General features: G+C 36.2%; 1 protein-coding gene across 1 annotated transcript in view; it reads right to left on the bottom strand.

Moving 5' to 3' along the window:
• Positions 1-18,155, bottom strand: part of LOC142052492 (nebulette-like) — a 96,652-nt gene that overhangs the window by 37,195 nt on the left and 41,302 nt on the right. The window contains 10 exon segments of the mRNA XM_075082684.1: positions 430-534; positions 2,866-2,959; positions 4,955-5,046; positions 5,424-5,516; positions 10,496-10,588; positions 13,737-13,841; positions 14,348-14,458; positions 14,680-14,790; positions 15,470-15,580; positions 16,982-17,092. Coding sequence (XP_074938785.1) covers positions 430-534; positions 2,866-2,959; positions 4,955-5,046; positions 5,424-5,516; positions 10,496-10,588; positions 13,737-13,841; positions 14,348-14,458; positions 14,680-14,790; positions 15,470-15,580; positions 16,982-17,092 — 1,026 coding nt within the window.

Here is an 18,155-nt window from a genome sequence, read left to right as displayed (position 1 = left end):
TTAAAGAGTCTTAATCATCAAAGAATTAAATTGACAAACATTCTCACACAAGCAAATGCACACAAAACAACTCATTCCAAGAACAAAAGTCACACAGAAACCAGGAGCGTGCACAGGCACAAGGGGAAGTGTGTCACCTAATCCAGTCAAGCTGTGTGATGCTCAAATGAGGTGTGTACTTTTTTAAAGAAAAAAAACCCAAAAGGACAGACATTTAACTGTTAGAAAACTGTTTATTAGTATTTTGAACATGTTCAGTACAGTCATATGCAGTTAGCAAACAGTCCCTCAACAGGCATGAGAAGAAAATATTCCTTCCATAAGGAGCAGAGAGTTTCATTAGTTACCTATATTAATGGAAGGCAAAATCCAGTGGAGGTCAAGTGCCACTCCTTAGCATACTCTAGTTATAGGAAGAAAGTACCCTACCATTGAGATGTTGTTTTGTGTTTCTTTGACATGCCTTAGCTCAGGTGTGTCTAGAAGCACACTACGTCTACCTTTCATCTGCCTCTGATCACTGCTGTACTTGACCTGCAAAACAGCAACAACAGCACACATGAAGTTTTTGTTTATTGTAGAAAGGACGGTAAGAATCACACTGTGCAACAGTATCCTTTCCAAATCACAATGACCAACCGTCTTGCTTCTTTCTTTACACTCATTTTCTACTAGCTTGTTTCAGAGGGAGGGTACAGATGACCTAGTATATTGGTAAGGCCAAAGGGCATGTTTATTCCACCAATCACTCAAAAAATAGTAATTACCTGAAAGCTGAAACTCTTGACTGTTTAAATAAGTGAAATAATTCATTGATCAACTGAAAAATATTAGAAAACACCACTGTGACTTGGATATCTTTAAAACATATTTGTACGGCTGATGATAAGCTATATTCTTATTAACCAGACAGACCCAGACTCTGTCCTCAGTCTGCTTCCAGGTTGGGGGAATTAGCTGAGAACCCCTGGGTCCCCATGGAATTCAACTCTTACAAGCAGGTTAGACCTTTGGCAGCCTTCTTACTCTTGTTTGGTAGCTTGTCTTTGCTAGCAGCACAAAAGCAACATGTCTGGGACAAATCTGTATATGCTGTTTTCAAAGAGAACATTTGGGCTGGGTTTTGTGCATCAGTAAGTACAGAAACTCCTATGTCACATTTCCCCTAATTAGCTTCTTTTGTGGCATTTCACAGACGTGTAAAGATGTGAGGTTAATTATCTGTTTAAAAAAAAGGCGGGGGGGGGGCAAAAAGAACCCCACACTCAAAATTCTAAAACAGTAAAAGTAGTGGTCCTACGTGTTGGTTCTAGAGTGAGCACTTCTTACAGTTTCTTCTGGCTGGCTGAATTCCTCTACTAATGGCCTCCCTTAGCTCCTACATCGCATTATCACCCATGCACTGAGTGTTAGTAAATATCTCAGATTTACCTATATATTCACACTCAAAGCATTACCTCTCAATCAGTTGTGCAAATCTATTTCAAAATGCATTTGTGATGAGAGGAACCAAGTACTGAAGTTGTCTAAACCTCCTTAAAATTACATATTAGTTAAGCACAACATACCTATGAAAATGTGAGTCTTCGTGTCTATGTTTCATAGGTAAATTTAGTAATGTACCGAGAAACAGAATATATGGTACTGCATGTTATTCAAGCGCCTCTTAATTAATCAATAAATTTTCTTAGCAAATATATGCAGCTACATATGCTTTGAATATAAGCATTTTTTGGACAGAATAATTACAGCCAACATAGTTTGGTTTTCACCTCCTGCTCAATAACATAGAGGAGTATTTATCTCTGTAAATCTTAAGAAACAAAGTGAAGGAGTCACTTGGGGAAGAAAAGCTTAATTTTCAGAAATAAAAAAATTATTCAAAGTCTAGAATTGTTCAGAAGTCTTCCTCTTATTTTTAACTGCGCACCACAAAACTCACTGACTTCAGTACATATGCATAATCATTTTAAGAACGTACTTAATTAATATGTAGTTATAAGGTCAGATCCTTTTTCTCTGTCCTTAGACAATTCCCCTGACAAATCCAACTTACTTTACTTTTCACCCCTACGCTGAGTTCTGAAGTGGTCACTACTATTAATGCACTTCTGCCACCTTGAAACAGTGGCTCTGCGTGAAACCTGTTCTATTTACCATCTCCAGGGGCTTTGCAGCTGATGGTGTTTCAGTGTTGAGGACACAGACTAATGTAATTAGTCTGGTCCTTTACTTCACTATGTTGACTTCTTCCTTGCTCCTGATTAGAACTGTCTGCTGCTTCTTATGCCACTGTAGTGGCAATTAAAAAAAAAAAAAAAAGGAAAGAAAAAGAAAAGGTAGGTATTATAAAAGCCAAGAAAAATACAGTATTTTACTCTAGCGTTTGGTAATAGGATCCATTCAGGACTACTCAGCTCTAACACAGGTGGCATGTCACAGAGTGGAATGGATGACAATATGCTTCCATGCTTTGAATCATTAACAAAAAAAATTTTGAACTAAAGTTAAATTCTCGTTTCCTTTGTTCTTTACTGTAATTTACTCCTGCAATCTAGCAACTAAAACTTGGTAAAAAGCGACAAAGATTCTTGAAAGAATGACTGACCTTTACTGACTCTCTCCTTGAAAAATACTGGGCCAACACAACCACATACTTTTTTTGCAAGAATAATCAGGCAAGTCTGAATATTTTTGTTGCCCATGTGTGCAGCGCATGTACTCAAAGGATAAAAATAAAATCCATTCAGTGGATGATGGCAGTTGGATTCATTTGACATACAAAATCTAAATGGAAAAGCATATCCTCATTATATTGTTACAATGACTTAAATTCTAAATGACGAAAAGGTTCAAACAACTTGCCGAGCTGATATTGTCTTGATTCTTCTTGACTCTCTCTATCTCAGGAGTGACACTCACAGCAGTAGCTTTGCCAGGCTGCTCTCTGTAGTGAACCTATTATTTAACAGAATAAAATGGTACATCCTATTTCAGCTAAAGCAATATCACATTGTCTTACATTAAAATGTACAATTTAAAAGGTCATCCAGGAAACAACTGAAAATCTAAAATGCATCTGATGTTTATTAAAGCTTATAAAGCTTGATTTTTTAAGCATAACCTTGAATTCTTTCTGTATAGTCTTGTTATTAATGCATTTGTGGGGATATATACACACATATGCACACAACATCTTGACATTTACCACACTGGTCCTTGGCTGGATAGAGAAATATCTTATATTTAGAATAGGGTAAGCCACAAATAATGCGGTAAAGTCAAGCAGAGCACATGAAAAACTGAATTTCAGCAATGTCCCCTGTGAATCCAGACACAGAGATTCCATACGGACACCATCCATGCTCTAAATTTTATACTCTGTATATTCAAAGGTGATTAAACACAGTGGGTGCAAGACATCTGACAACTGCTAGTTGAATCTAACTGCCTAAATTTCACCATGTGTTTATTTAGATGTACTGTAGGGATATCCCCTCTATCACTTTTTAACAAAATACACTTGTAGCAATGATGCATTAACCAAGTGCACACTCAAGGCAGGATCAGTATCTGAAGAAGATAAAGGATAGGATGTGGCACTGACAGACCAATCAGTCCAATGTTAACCCTGGCCCCAAATACTGTGAAGTCAGATATGGTAAACATTTAGTAAATAATTAGAGATTCTTGCATGATTTATGCCAATCCATATAGTTTTATGTAAAATAAATGTTTCCATACAAACCTTTCTTTCTTTAATAAGTTCTTGGTTCTGAGTTGTAAGAATAACTGTGCTGACACATTGCATTTATAATTCTGCAGTGCACTGTGGCAGCAGCGTATATATTATTTAAGCAATTGTCATCCCACACAACACAGTTTTGATCTGTCCATATCAACATGTTCCAATTGAAAAATTAACGTCTTATAAAAACGATGGTAAGCTATCAAATGGATTAAGCTTGCAAACTGACATTTGTAAAGGTAAAATGATTATTCATTATTCAAGAGTGTTTCTAGAAACATCTGAAGTTAAGGAATAGTCACCCAAAGCTATTCCAGTGACCTGAAAGATAATTTAAACTTTCCAACGAAATCTGCACAACACAAAAATTGATGAAAGGTAAACAATGATGAGAGCAGAACAACTACACAGACTGGCTTGAATCATTTGGGAAAACAGGTTTGTTTGAACAGCGTGCATTTAGGAGAGCTCGATTTGTCAGCATAAATCCAGGAATAAATACCATACACTTAAGTTAGAAGGATAGTATTCTTGAAAATTTTATCTCTAAATTGATTTGGGGAATGCAGCAGAAAACACCCCAGGGAAACACTGTAGCTATTTGTAGTCCCATGAAATACAGCTGTTGATGGAAGTTTCTAGCGAGGAGAATGGGTGGTCTCTCAAAGACTCATTAACAGGGTACAGCTACAACAAATGCAGGAAGGCAGCAGCGTGCTCCAAAAGTCCTTGTCTTCTTCCCTGTGCTCCTGCAAACAGTATATCTTTCTAATGGTTATGTCAGCCATTAAATAATAAAGTCTCATAGGAAGGTTACTGAGGAACCAGAAAGAGACAAATAAGAGCTGGAGTTTGAGTAAAAATTTAGCCAATTTTTCACAAAGCAAAGAAAAAAATTAAGGCTGGAAAAGGATACTATGTTTAAAAGAAAAAAAATCTGTCAAGATTTCCTGCAAATATCCGAGACAGAGAATAACATTTCAAACCATCGCAGCCATTTCTTTAATTGAATATGTGGTGATTCACATGCCATTTCCCAAACCAAGCAATGGCTTTTCATAATTGCTTCCTAAAAAAGGGTTTTCAAGTAATTCCATTACTAAGCCTGCACCTAACTAAAGAAAAGGTACAGCTTCTGGAAGCAGAATTTTGTACTCATCTCTGCACCCAAAAATTATACAAAGGATTAAATAAGAGCAACTTCCCATGCTGACATTCTCTTGATTCCTCTTGACTCTTTCGATCTCAGGGGTGACATTCACGGGTGTAGCTTTGCAGAGCTGTTCTTTGTACTGAACCTAGCAAACACGGCAGAAGATATTACACAGACTTCCAAAACAGAAATACTATACGTCATTAAAAAGCACACTGCATTTGGGTGGGAAATGCCATTCCTTAATAAACACCCACATGTTTCCACACAATACTTAGAAGAACTGCAAGAGGGTGAGTACTATTTCAGACACAGACAATTGATACTTCAACAGGAACACTTCACTCTCACTGATGTTAATCAAAGTGCAAGGCTAAGGAGTTATCATTTTACCATTAATTGATTAAATTAGTCTTTGTGGCCAAACAGGAACTAGCACAAACACCACAGACACATTCACTGAGGCACAAACACATTTAATACAGCAGAAAGAAGTGTGCAAGCAATGAAAATGGGGCACACATTGCTAATATTCTTCTGGTTTTCCTTAACTCTCCTTAGTTCAGGTGGATCAGAAATAGTTGTTGCATGCTGAATTTCTTCTTTGTATTTAATCTGCACAATAAATATTACAAAATATTAGCAATTTAAAGAAGATGCAGACAAGCACTAAAACATAACAAGCATTTTGTAATCTCTGACACGTACTGCACAACTAGACCACACCTATCAACACTATTGACCTGAAAAGGAACAGTTATATTTAATTTGTGAAACTGGCTGCTAAGGTCTCCAATGCATCTTGTTTGATACAAGGCAGCAGAGAGTGCCTAGAACAAGCCTAGTATACTAAAACTCTTACAGCAGGAACATACAGCACATGGGATTGTGGCTATCTTCACGACAACTGGGATGCTGCATATACTACTTGGAGATCTATATCACTCTGACAATGACTTGGTCTTGCTATTATCTTGCTACGGAGTCTACCAGTCCATTTCAGAAAACAAACATTTCACAGATGTGTTCTTAAAAGCATTTGTGACTTCAAAGTCTCATCCAAGTTCTCTGAAAAACAGACACTTCATGGAGAATGCAGATGTTTGGATGGATGATGCCTTTGAAGATGCTGTCAGATATTCACTTTGCTTTTGCCACATTTCACCCCTTTTAAATAGCACTGTGTTTGGATATGGTAGACTCCATAATCTGAAAGATGCACAGAACTAGAATTTCTTCAATTATACACCATATGTACCAAAACTGGAATTCAACTTAATGAGAAAGTATTGTAAGGGTAAATGGATGTGGTACTAAAAAGAAAGGCATCACATTTTCTGGTTTTCCATATGCTATCCAAAAGGGTCATCCTGGAAAAATCTGTGCATTGCCTTTGTCTTACTGTCTGTTACTAAATATCTGTCCAGTATTCATCACATTCATCTTCAAATCTCTTATGCCACCATAAAATAAACAATACTTTCGACCATGCCATCCTTTACAGTGATGTGCCATGCTTTCTTTTTCTTTACAATGGTAATAAAACAGCAAAATTCACAAAAACATTCAAAATTGCGTGTGCAGTGATATGTAATAGCTGGAAACATTTTTCATTAGCAAGACTCAAGGAAGGAAAAGTACTTTAAGAACAAGGAAACAGCATAATGAATCAATTTGTACAGTTTTATATTAATGTGGCATACAAAACTCCTGTTAAACACATTTCAAGGCTGCAAAATCAAGGACTCAGAAATCAGAAAATGACACAATTAACTTAAATATAACCTTAGGTTTGCCCCTTGTTCAAATATGCTCCACATACAGCTTTTAATACATTTTATACTACTTCATTCTATTCCTCTAAGTGCCTTATAATCATCTTTATCTATTACCAAAAGCTGTTTTTCTCAGGAGAATTCTGCCTTATTCATTACACACAATGAATGACCCTTACTTAGTGAGTAGTCTGCATGAGGACCATGACTGATAATTTTTTTTTTTTCTTTAACTGCTCTAAGGTCCTGCTTTGATCACAGAATTACTGATTTCTTGAGGACCTTCTCTATGTTGCTCCTCCCTCAAGCATCTGAGTTTTTCACACACATTAATTCACTATTTTTGCTGTGAAATGAGGAAAAAGGGAATTGTGACAAGGAAAAGTACTATTTTTACTAGAGAGCACAGACAATTAACAGCTAATCTGGCTACATAATTTAAAAAACATACTATTATACAGCACCAGCATTCAGATGAGAATTCCCATTGAACTGCAGTTTGCAAAACAGAATACGAGAGCAGGTCCACCTCTGTGACAAAGTATAAAACCATATACTTTGGCAATGGATTATCAGGTCTAGACGCAGGGCTTTGAATTCAGGTTCTTGCTTTTGAATATTGACTTAGTGACCTTAATAATGCTCCATAAAGGTACCTTTTGGGGAGGCAATTTCTCATGATTTAAAAAAACCTACAAATGTACGTTCCTTTGTGTGCCTTCATCTTAAGCTCCTTGTGGTTTGTTTAGATTGACTGCACAAACCCATGAGAACAATTGTAGTTTGTTACCTCTGTGGATACCATCATTAGACAGAGGGCAAATTTTTGACCAAGGGTACCTCAGATACACACTGACAGCAAGGGAGTGATGAGTCTAGACAACCTTGAGTTCCACTTTAGCTCTTCTGGAATGAAGCACCTATGCGCAGGAGCACATCACTCTGCCTGTCTTTCCCCATATTTGGCCAACCCACTTGGAACAAGCCATTTTGCACTTTCAGTTCCTCTCTCCTGGTGTCTTTTTTCCCAAATGCACTGCACCAACTGTCACTTAGCAGAGAATTTTCAATTCTCTTCTCCAAGACGTGGTACTTCCAGAGAGTACCAAATCTTTTAACACAGACAAAACTTGTTTTTTTCTAAGCTCATACTTGGAAGCTGCTTTGGCTGAAATTTATAAATAAATAAATAAAACCAAACCAGCCCAAAACACAGACCAGGAATGGAAAAATTGAGTCAAGACAGTTTAGGACTGGCAGAAATGAGTACTGGACTGGAACTACTGGTAGTTAGTACTGGACTGGAAACAAGGGTCTTTTAATAGAGACTATTAGGTAAGCTTAAGAATTGGCAGTGCTACCAGTCCTTAAAATGCTTCAAAATGCCCATTGCTTGAGTCTTAAACAGACCCCAGTTTTGTGGCGTTGACTGATATATCACAAGGGTTTCCCTATGGATTTCACACAAACAAAAACACAATTACAATCTTGCCCCAAAAGCCTTCTTCCCAGTGCTGTGTCCAGCCCCACCTGTCCCTCAATATAAACAAGTATTTAAAAAAAAACCCTGAGTTATTTGTAGCTTCTTGGTTCAGATTCAGTTACAGTCCATGGTGTGATGTTTGTTTTTAAAGCTGTGTGGGTTCTTGACTCCAACTATTCAGGAGGCTGCTTCTTCCAAACCAATCATCACAACAGGTGAGATGAGCTCAACCCCCTTGGCTGTCACCACCTTGTTTTTTAGGATTTGAAAACAGACTGTTCTGATCGTTGCCTCCAATATATGTCATCTGGAAGAATTTGATCACTTTCAGAACATGATGCAATGGACTTTTTTTGCATAGTTTGGTTGCACAGTGAGTGTTATTTTGGTTTGGTGTTCTGGTATTTTTTGCACTGCAGGTGTGCTTTATATTCCATAGTTTCATTTAGCTCAGCAAATAGTTTTATAGCTGTCCTAAGTCTTTCTAGCTAAACTCAAAGATAGGTATAAAATGTTTAAATCTAATGGAGTAAAAATTAGTGTAATTTACCCTTCTTTTGGGACTCTTGTAAATTACACAATTTCCCTCTTACTGACATATAATTTAAAACTTTCTTGCACATTCTCTTTAAATTTGGCATTCTACACTTTTAATAAATATTATACAAGACTTTAATAATCTCAAGTACGCTACATGTAATGAAAGATCTTTGGTAAAATATTAACTCTACACACAAACTAGCAAGAAAAAGGCCATGCTACTTACATCATACTACTAAACTACTAATGCATTTTGCGTTTCTCTTGATATACTTTTGTTCAAGTGTGTTTATTAGAATACTGAACCACCTTTCACCTCCTCCTCTTCACCACCTTTTAGGATTTCTAAAACAGCAAAAGCACTGTAAACTATTATTCCATTTCACTTTGAAAGGTATTGAGAAAAAGTATTAGAGTAAGACTACTTCTAATTCGCCTCTGTGTGGGGGGGGGTGTGTGTCCACTCTCAAGATAAATGTCTGTGGTAACTGGAAATCAAATAGGTAAGAGGAGATTAGGTTTTTGTTTCTTGAACACCAGTACAAACCTGGCTATAAAAACCCCAAAACCATAATTGCACAGGGGGGGCGGGGGGGGGGGGGAACACAGAAATGAAAACACCAAAACAAGAAAAAAAAACCCACCCTCAAATCAAGAAAACCTACAGCTTCCCAACCAGAAACACTATTTCAGGATTTAGGGCACACGATAGCTTGCATTGAATCTTTCTTCAAATTGCATTGTGTCTCAAAATGCCAAGATGAAAAGTCATGGGTGGAACAGAGAAAAATTCCAAGGAAAATACAAATCTTTCAGGACTTTTATGGAAATTCCCTCCCTGACCTTGCTTTGGTGGGAAATACAGTACTTAACATCACTCGGTAAACAAGGAAATTCTAGTAGAATAGGTGTCCAGAGTCCCTAATTTGGATTTCAACTAATATTTCAATACAATCTAACATCATGTCTATGCCTCACTTTCAAACTTCATTTTTAAAAAAGTATCTAATAATCAGAAAAGTCACATCACTAAGTTAAAAATGGCCCCAAAGGACTCCACATCAAAAATTCTAAATGAGTGAACAATGCAGCTACAAGTGTTTTCTTATTTGGCAGTCACTTTTCCACTTTTTTTCCAAGTTTTGCCACATATCTATTAGAAGAGCGTGTTCTATTTGTAGAAAACTCTCGTTTTCATGTTTTATTTTTAGTTGCCCATTGAAGTGCCAAAGACATTGGGTATCCATAAACAACATCAATTCAGAACCAGTCTCATCAGATCCACAGATCAACTTGTCACCATCATGTAAAAAGCACAAACCCTCCTCCTTTCATGTAGCTCGAGTCTGGACATAATTTTCCTCTTCTTGAAGTGGAAACTGTACCAACCCCTATGTAATACATATGGACTCCACAGGAACTTTACAGATTTTCTTTTTTGTGGTATGATATTCTTCTAAATTGCAAATTACAGCTGCTGTTCAGTCTGGCATATCCAGAAATACATTTCATGTTTCTCACTCTGGAAAGACAAAACTTTTTCCTCAAATATTTAGTTAAAAATGTTCCCTATTTTTCATGATGTTTCAATTTGAAACTCTACCTTTGAACACAGAAGAATTACACTAGAGTGGAGCTCTACCTCGACTAGAATGGAGGTCTATATCCAAAATCCAGTGGAACAGTATTTGAATGAGATGTGTAATATGAAAACAAAGAACTTCTAGTAAACAAGATGGAAAAAAAAATTACCACCATTTACTTACATAAGAATAATTAATGTTAATAACACTTACCGAACTAATATTCTGTTGATTTTTCTTTACTCTTTCAATCTCTGGAGTCTCTTTTACAGCTGTGCCAGCTCCTACTTCCTTCTTATAAAACACCTTCATTTCCCCAAAAGTAATTATGAGACTGTTAGCAATGCAAGTACAAGTTCTCATAAAAGGGCTGGGCAATTTTCCAAGTTCCATATTGGTCTGACTATAAATCTTGCTAAGAAAGCAAATACTTCAATTTTTCTTAAATCAGGCCAATTATCAATAACTATAACATTCTGTTTGTTTTCAACTGTAACCCAGATAATCTATTATCATCCTTTAGACTGACCTCAAACATTTGTAAGTAATTGTAATGATAGTTTTAACTTTGGAAATAACATTAAAATTTAGATCATAATCTATAAACATTTATAAATGCAATTTTATGCTTGAGTAACCTCACTCATTTCAATGTATTTGAACGTGCATGTACATGCAAGATTTGAATTGGTTTTTTGATCTTCAGATCTTAAAATACTCTGAGAAGTGAACAGATATTATTATTTCTAATTTAGCAAACTAGAGAATTGACATATTCATGACAAAATAACCAGAACAGCCAGAGCTACAATCCAAGTCACGCAATATTTTCATTTCTGGGTTCAAGCCAGAATGCTGAGGACTGCATCTAAAAACAAAGCTCACTTCTGAAAAGATACATGTGCTGTTTATATAATCATCCTCTCTATTTCAATTGTTTCAGTAAAGGATAAAACACAAAGTGCATCAGTAAAATCAATCACTCAAAGTTACTGAAACAGACTGTAAATAACTGCTCCACAAATTCCAAATGTGGCTATAATTTAAATAACTATGGAGCACCAGTTCCCGCTACAAAACTCCTAAACAAATTTTATCTGAATTTCAGTATTTGGTGTCACAGCTGCTGCCATTCCAGTAAGTATTTCCAGGCTGGTAGTGCATAACCAATTCTGATCCTGGACGTCCTAAAATAAACCTTTACCATTTAGTATTTCTGGCTTTTTTAAACCAAGATTTAGTTAACTTTTTTTTTTCCTATCAGTAAACCTTAAACAATAAAATATTGTTCTTGATGCATGTCTCCTACTTCCTTGAAATTCTGTGTAACCTAGGGTGACCAGTACTGCCAAATATTCTAGGGGAGAGTTAATTATTTACATCATAACTCATTTTTTAAATATTCAGAAAATCTTCAAGGATTTAGAATTTTGTTTTACCATGTAAGAACAAAGACAGCCTATGAGTAAGAACTTGAAAGTTCTTCTGTACCAATATGTCAGTACAAGGTAGAAAGATTTACAGAGTGGACTGAACTAAAATATACTTTTCTTCTGTACCAAGGAGGGAGTAGTAAAAAATGTTGGAGCTGGGAATTTTTCTATGAAAGAGATGACTGTGCACTAAATATCCTATTGTAAAACATCTGCCAAATGAGCTAGTGAGCTAAAAGCAGAACTGATCTTATCTGCAGAGCTAGCCACTTTTTTTCTCCCCTAAGGCAGGAAAATACTTGAGACGAAAAATCAGAAGCCTATTAGGGGTCATTAATTTTTTTATACTGGGGCTGCTTGCAGCTATATATTACTTTAGTAAAAAGTAACTTACCTTTATAATCTAAATTACACAGAATGCTGAAAGATTAAAGTGTAGAGAAAGAAAAAATGCTAATTCAATCACAGCTATAAACTCCTTTCCTACATTTGAAAGATCCAGTTCAGAAACAGAAAAAGGATGATCACAAAATAAAGCAAACACAAATCACATCAAAGATAAAATACTTTTACTTCATATTACCTAGTACAATAACAAAGAGTATATTTATCAGCCTTGGCACTGAAAGGTCAGATGGGCCTACACAGCTGCATTCAGATGCATCAGAGGCTTGTCAAGGCTTAATTAAGTAGTTGAAGGTTATTATGTGCCTGGTATCTAACTGTTAGTGAGTCCGTACTGGCAGGCCCACTGTCCTATTGAGGACTCAATCAAAAGCTCTCAACGAATGGAGCAGGGAGGAAAGCAGATCAGTAAACGCTAGCTTGGATCCCCTCTGTTACATGGAGTTTCAGGGTAGCATGTTAGGATGCCAGTGACAGGAGATACGGTGCTAATCACCATCACACTGTGCAGCAGAGCACCATTCAAAACTAAGAGGCAACAGATTACAAGAAACAAAATTGGGGCCAGTGGGCCTGTCAACAGCTCCTATTAGAAAGATGTAGCTTTCAGCTGCTCTCATATGAATGAAGAAAAGGAGTAGGTAATGGCTGGAAGATGTTACAGGAGAAACCACTGCCTCAGAGACTTCTCTCCTCTCCCCACAGGCTCTTACTCCCCTAGTGAAGCTGCAGTGATATGGGATAGCTGCAGGTAAACATGTCTGAGAGAAACTAATTGACCTTGTACTCCTGCAGAGCTGGAGAAGCTGAGAGTATCTCTAAATTAAAGAACAATATCTGTGTCAGATAATACTAAAATATTTAAGTAACTTATATTCCTTTTTCTCAAATCATTGTCTTTATTAGTATTACTTAGTCTGCCATAACAAGCAGACACCAACTGGACAGCCTTTGGTTCCAGAGGCTGTATTTACTCCTCTTCTCTTCTGTGTTATATCACAAGCAGAGGCAGAGTTATAAACAGCAGAATTAAAGGGCCTAAAAGGAAATGGAACTGCATGCATCCCAAACTGGGCAATTTTAGAAAACTAAGCTCATAATTTATATTTGGGGATAAACTGAAACTTAAATCTAGCATAAAATTTTAAAATATATCCAGTATAACATAAAATCATTAGACATATACGTTTATGAAACCCGACCTGATCTAATTTTATCCACAAGTCTTGATGTTCTGTACATATGATAGGAAACAGATGAAAAATCTTATATCCATAGTAACAAGCCTTAGGTTTTTTTATCCTTTTAAATAAAGTACTTCCTGGGGCTTAATGGAAAAAAGGAAAAAAAGCTTCATTTAAAAATAACTGTGGCTTGGCAAGGTAGTATAAGTGGTTTAGCAATTCAACATAACAGTGTCACACCTAGAAAAGCTGGTTGGTTTTGTTTTTTACTTTAAAAAATGAGTGATAGAGCTTCTGCCAGGAAAATTATGCAAATGGTTCAAAGGACATTTACTCATAAGTTCCCTATTTTATGCTGCAGCACAAGAGAGCCTATTTAAACTGAAAAATATCTGAGAATTTGCAAGTGAAGAGAGAAGCACTATTACTCACTGAACTGATGTTTTTCTGAGTACTTTTCATCCTTTCCATCTCTGGAGTGTCTGGGACAGCAGAATAGTTACAGAGCATCTTCTCTGCTTCATCTTTGTACATTTTCTGAAAAATAATTTCAAAATGTCTATTTCCTGCTTTCTTGGCCTCAGAATATCCAAACTGCAACAAAAGATGCTTATTACTGACAAGTCTCAACATCCTTGTACAGTATTTATTTCAACCTCTCTCCTCCATAGTATCATTATTGTCTGTGTGGGACACCTGACACTGTCCCACACTGAAAATATATTTTTTAGATATATATATATATAAAGCATCTTCTCACATATGTTATATATTTCCCCCTTCACTGTCAGGATAAATATATCCTTCTTATTAGGTAATGTAAAAAGACCCACAAGTAGATGTAAACAATTAAAGTCAATTTACATGGCAGGACAGGCCTAAATACAAGCAAGAATCAGGCAGTACGATTTTTTACTACACCTAAATTAATTTAATATGGGTTTGAAAGCCTCTACAAAGCGAGAGAATAATTTTGAGCGATGTATGTCAAGCACTTGTTGTCACACAATATTAAAAACATTCAGCCTTTGAACTATGCCTACCTGGCTTGCTATTTCTGAAGCTCTTTTGACCCGCTGTATTTCAGGAGTATATGGGCCCACTTGCATCCCTTTTCCTATAATTTCAGTCTCCAGATCCTTTTTATATTCTTTCTGAAGAAAAAAAGAAGGAAAAAAAATCACCATAAATAATTCTACAGTTATTTGTACATGCTGTCTTCAAATTCAGGCTTTGAAATAAATTCCTCAATTTGTTTAATTTTTATATTGTGCATTGCTGATTCCCTATAGCCCAGTTATGTTTGAGAAGTATTCTTAACACCTCATTGTGTTTTACTTCCAAAGTAATCTTAAGAGGTTTATTCTGTACTCACCTGGCTTACAATTTCAGAAGCTTTTTTGGCTCGTTGTATATCAGGCGTATCCATGCCCACTCCTGCTCCCTTTCCTTTAATCTTCTTCTCCAAGTCTTTCTTGTATTCCTTCTGAAAAGAATGGCATTGGAAATACACACATGCCTGGCAGACAAATTCTTAAACTGTTACTACTTTAATCTGCGAGAGCCCACTGAACAGCATTCTTAAAACACCAAGTAACTTTTGATTGAACAGCATTAGTTTTCTAGGATCTAACCTGGAGACACCTATGCTGTAGCTGCTGACTAGATAAAATTTCTTTTAACAGACTGCTTACTTCAAATGTGATGTAGCCTTTCACATCCACTTGCCTTTGCAGCTTTGGCAGCTGCAATCACAGATACATGTAGGATGAGAGTTTCTCCTTTGGCTGTGGTTTAAAAGACTGGGGTCATAAGGCTTTAGCATCTCTCTTATTGTGTTTATCATTTGGCCCTGACAAGCAGCTATTTTTGCCTAAAGGAAGTAGGGGCCGCAGCTACTGAATACAGCCCAGGCCAGGGGTGGTTTGTGAGGAACAAGCACCACCTGGAAAAGACGACAGAAAGGTCAAGGTTCTGGGAAGTCTTACCTTTCCCCCGTATGCTGATTATGTAACTTTTAGACTCTATGCAGCTCAATGGATTAGGTATTTGGTGAAATCTGTGGTACTGATACTGCCTTAGGTTGGTCATCACCTGGAATTCCCAATGACAATAATTTCTTGTATTTTGTCAAACGGAAACCATGCACCAGGTACAGAACTGACCATGCTTGCAATTTCAGAAGCTTTCTTGGCTCGTCTTATCTCAGGAGTATCTGGACCAATTTGCATGCCCTTTCCTTTAATTTCAGTTTCCAGGTCTTTCTTGTACTGTTTCTGTGAAGAAAAAACTTCATACATTATATTCACAATAGCCAGAGAGTTACAGGTAGATTTTTGCACAAGAGATCTAATTTAAGATTTAGAGTCAATCAAAATTCTCAAGTTAAGAGTCACAATTCTCAAGAGTCTTTGCAAGCTTTTGTCAGAAAAACACATCGCAAACTACACGAGGAAAATTTGAGGAGATATTCACTGAATGTACAAAACTCTACCACTAAATTTTTAATTTGGCAGAGGGTGGGGGGAAGTCAGTCCATACAGCTTGCTACAATTATCCTCTAAAGTAAACGGGAAGTTTAGCTCTGCAGAACATAGTGTAATAAGCTGGTACTCGGTGCCAGCCTAATTGAAACACATTTTACTTTTAAGAAAATATTTTATTTATGAAAAGACTACATGTTAGAAATTTAATACCATACAGAATTTTTTCCAGTGAACTTTCAGAGCAGGAGGTTGTAATTTATTCATTTAATAGGTCTTTCCTGAACCACAGCCATTAGGCAAGTGCCAGTACTCATCCGTGATTGCTGCTTTTTCCCCACAACATAAATTATAAATAACCAATAACCAGGAAACAAAATTAATATTTCATCTTCAGCTTATCCAAGCAACGATACATTCCTTGTTCATCAGCAAATGATATTAAAATGTAATACTGAAATATTGTCTACAATAGGGTTTTTTAAATAAAAAATTAAAAGTTTCTCAGGCAATGCTATTGCTATTAGTACTAATTCTTTTCTATTAGAGTTTGTCTCTGCCTGTGGAAAATAAGTATTTTTTTTATTTTTTTTTCCCCAAAATCAATAAATATAATAAAAATATTTTCTTCTTACTTTTCCTGTTAATTAACTATTTTTTAGGTTGTACATTAGTTAGAAAGAAGGAAAATATCCTTCTATTCAACGCAATGGTCTTATTACTTACCGCATAAAGTTACACGAAAAAGAGCAAAAAGATTTTCAGCCTTCCATCTCTATCTCATTCTGATGTGGAAATATATGTGATAAAATATATCTCTACTTCCCAAACCACTGTTTTTTGCAAAAAGTGTAAGTTAATCCATGAGAAGACATAATCTCTTTCTCCCTCTCTGCTAGAGGTGGAATGGCAGATGTTTTCTCCTAGCTTTCTACTATGTAAAACACCACGAAAAAGATAATCCTGGGAGTTACACCTTTTGACCTTTTGATTGCCTGAAAACCTGAAACATTTGTCATAAGTTGGGGTTTTTTTAGAGCTGTTCTATATTCTTAAAGCAAAACAGAAATAGCCTTAGTTTTAATACTTATATAATTCATTGTAGATCATGTAAAAAAATTGGTATATTTTCAGTAGAGTATAACAAAGAGGGAACTTTCTGTGACATCAATAACCTTGACTTGGGTAACATACCTCATTCAGTATCTGAGCTGCGTTTTTCACTCTAATCAAATCTGGTGTATCTTCAAACACTGTCATTCCTTTTCCTTTCATCCCTTCTTCCAAATCTTTTCTATACTCTTTCTAAGGATTAAAAAAAAAAAACACCACACAAAAAAAAGAGAGAGAGATTTCTCCGTGTAATATTGTGTGCAAGATCTTGAAAAGAAATTCCACTTATTAAATATCTGAAGGGTCTCTTTGAAATGTCTATGAAATATGAATTAGCTGAAGTACAGGTTTCACAGAACAATAAATTATGAAATCAAAAGGTACAATGTTGAAGAGTGAAAAGGTTTTAATGTAGCCACGTATTTTCGCGTTGTGCTCTTGGAAAATAGACCTCTCCTATACAGTGCTAGCCCATTGTTTAGGGGCCTCAGCTGCCTCTCTACAGACATTTTAACTGCAGTAGCATTTGCTTTTACAGAACAATATATGCTGTGCTGCAGGTTTTACCTCTGTTCCACTAATGGCATCACAATCAGGACGGATGCCCTGAACACTATACTAAGACCTGTTAAAGTGACTGCTTGACAAATTATAATGCAGAAGGAATATTCCTACCATATCACTTCTGTGCCCCTCAGACACTGCACTGGTATGATCTATCACCATTTAGCAACTGCAGCACCAGTACTCCACTGTTCAGTATAAAATTAAAAGCACACTAGAATGTGCCCATGGAAATTTGGTTCTTTTTCTTCTCAATTCTTAGAAAGCTGATGTAAGCCTGCTGAATTTGAAGTTTTGTAAGGACTTTTAATTGATTTTCCCATCTCTAGGTTTGGGTTAGGTTTTTTTAAGCAAGGAAACTAGAAAAAAATTTAAGAAAATATTTTTCAGAACTATTTCTATAGACATGAATTAACACTTCTAATCCTGTATTAGATTTCATAAGCAGTAGTGAGTACCTTTGTCTCTGTATAAGCTCTTTATCTAAACAAAAGGAAACCAGGTATTTTTAAAGAAGCTTCCCTTTATCATCAGAAGCATGTCCTCATGTCCTACAACAAGCAGGAAACAACTTCTATTAATTTAGAGTTACTAAATTCAGCTATCTCTTCTGAAGGAGTTGTGAATGTGGTTCCAGGGAAGAAAGTTCTTATTGTTACAAAATGTGAAATAACTACAGAATCTCTACAGT

Source organism: Phalacrocorax aristotelis, chromosome 2 (assembly GCF_949628215.1).
Source record: "Phalacrocorax aristotelis chromosome 2, bGulAri2.1, whole genome shotgun sequence".
NCBI classification, from domain to species: Eukaryota; Metazoa; Chordata; class Aves; order Suliformes; family Phalacrocoracidae; genus Phalacrocorax; species Phalacrocorax aristotelis.
The sequence above is the reverse complement of the archived record's forward strand: the minus strand, read 5'-3'. Positions and strand labels throughout refer to the sequence as shown.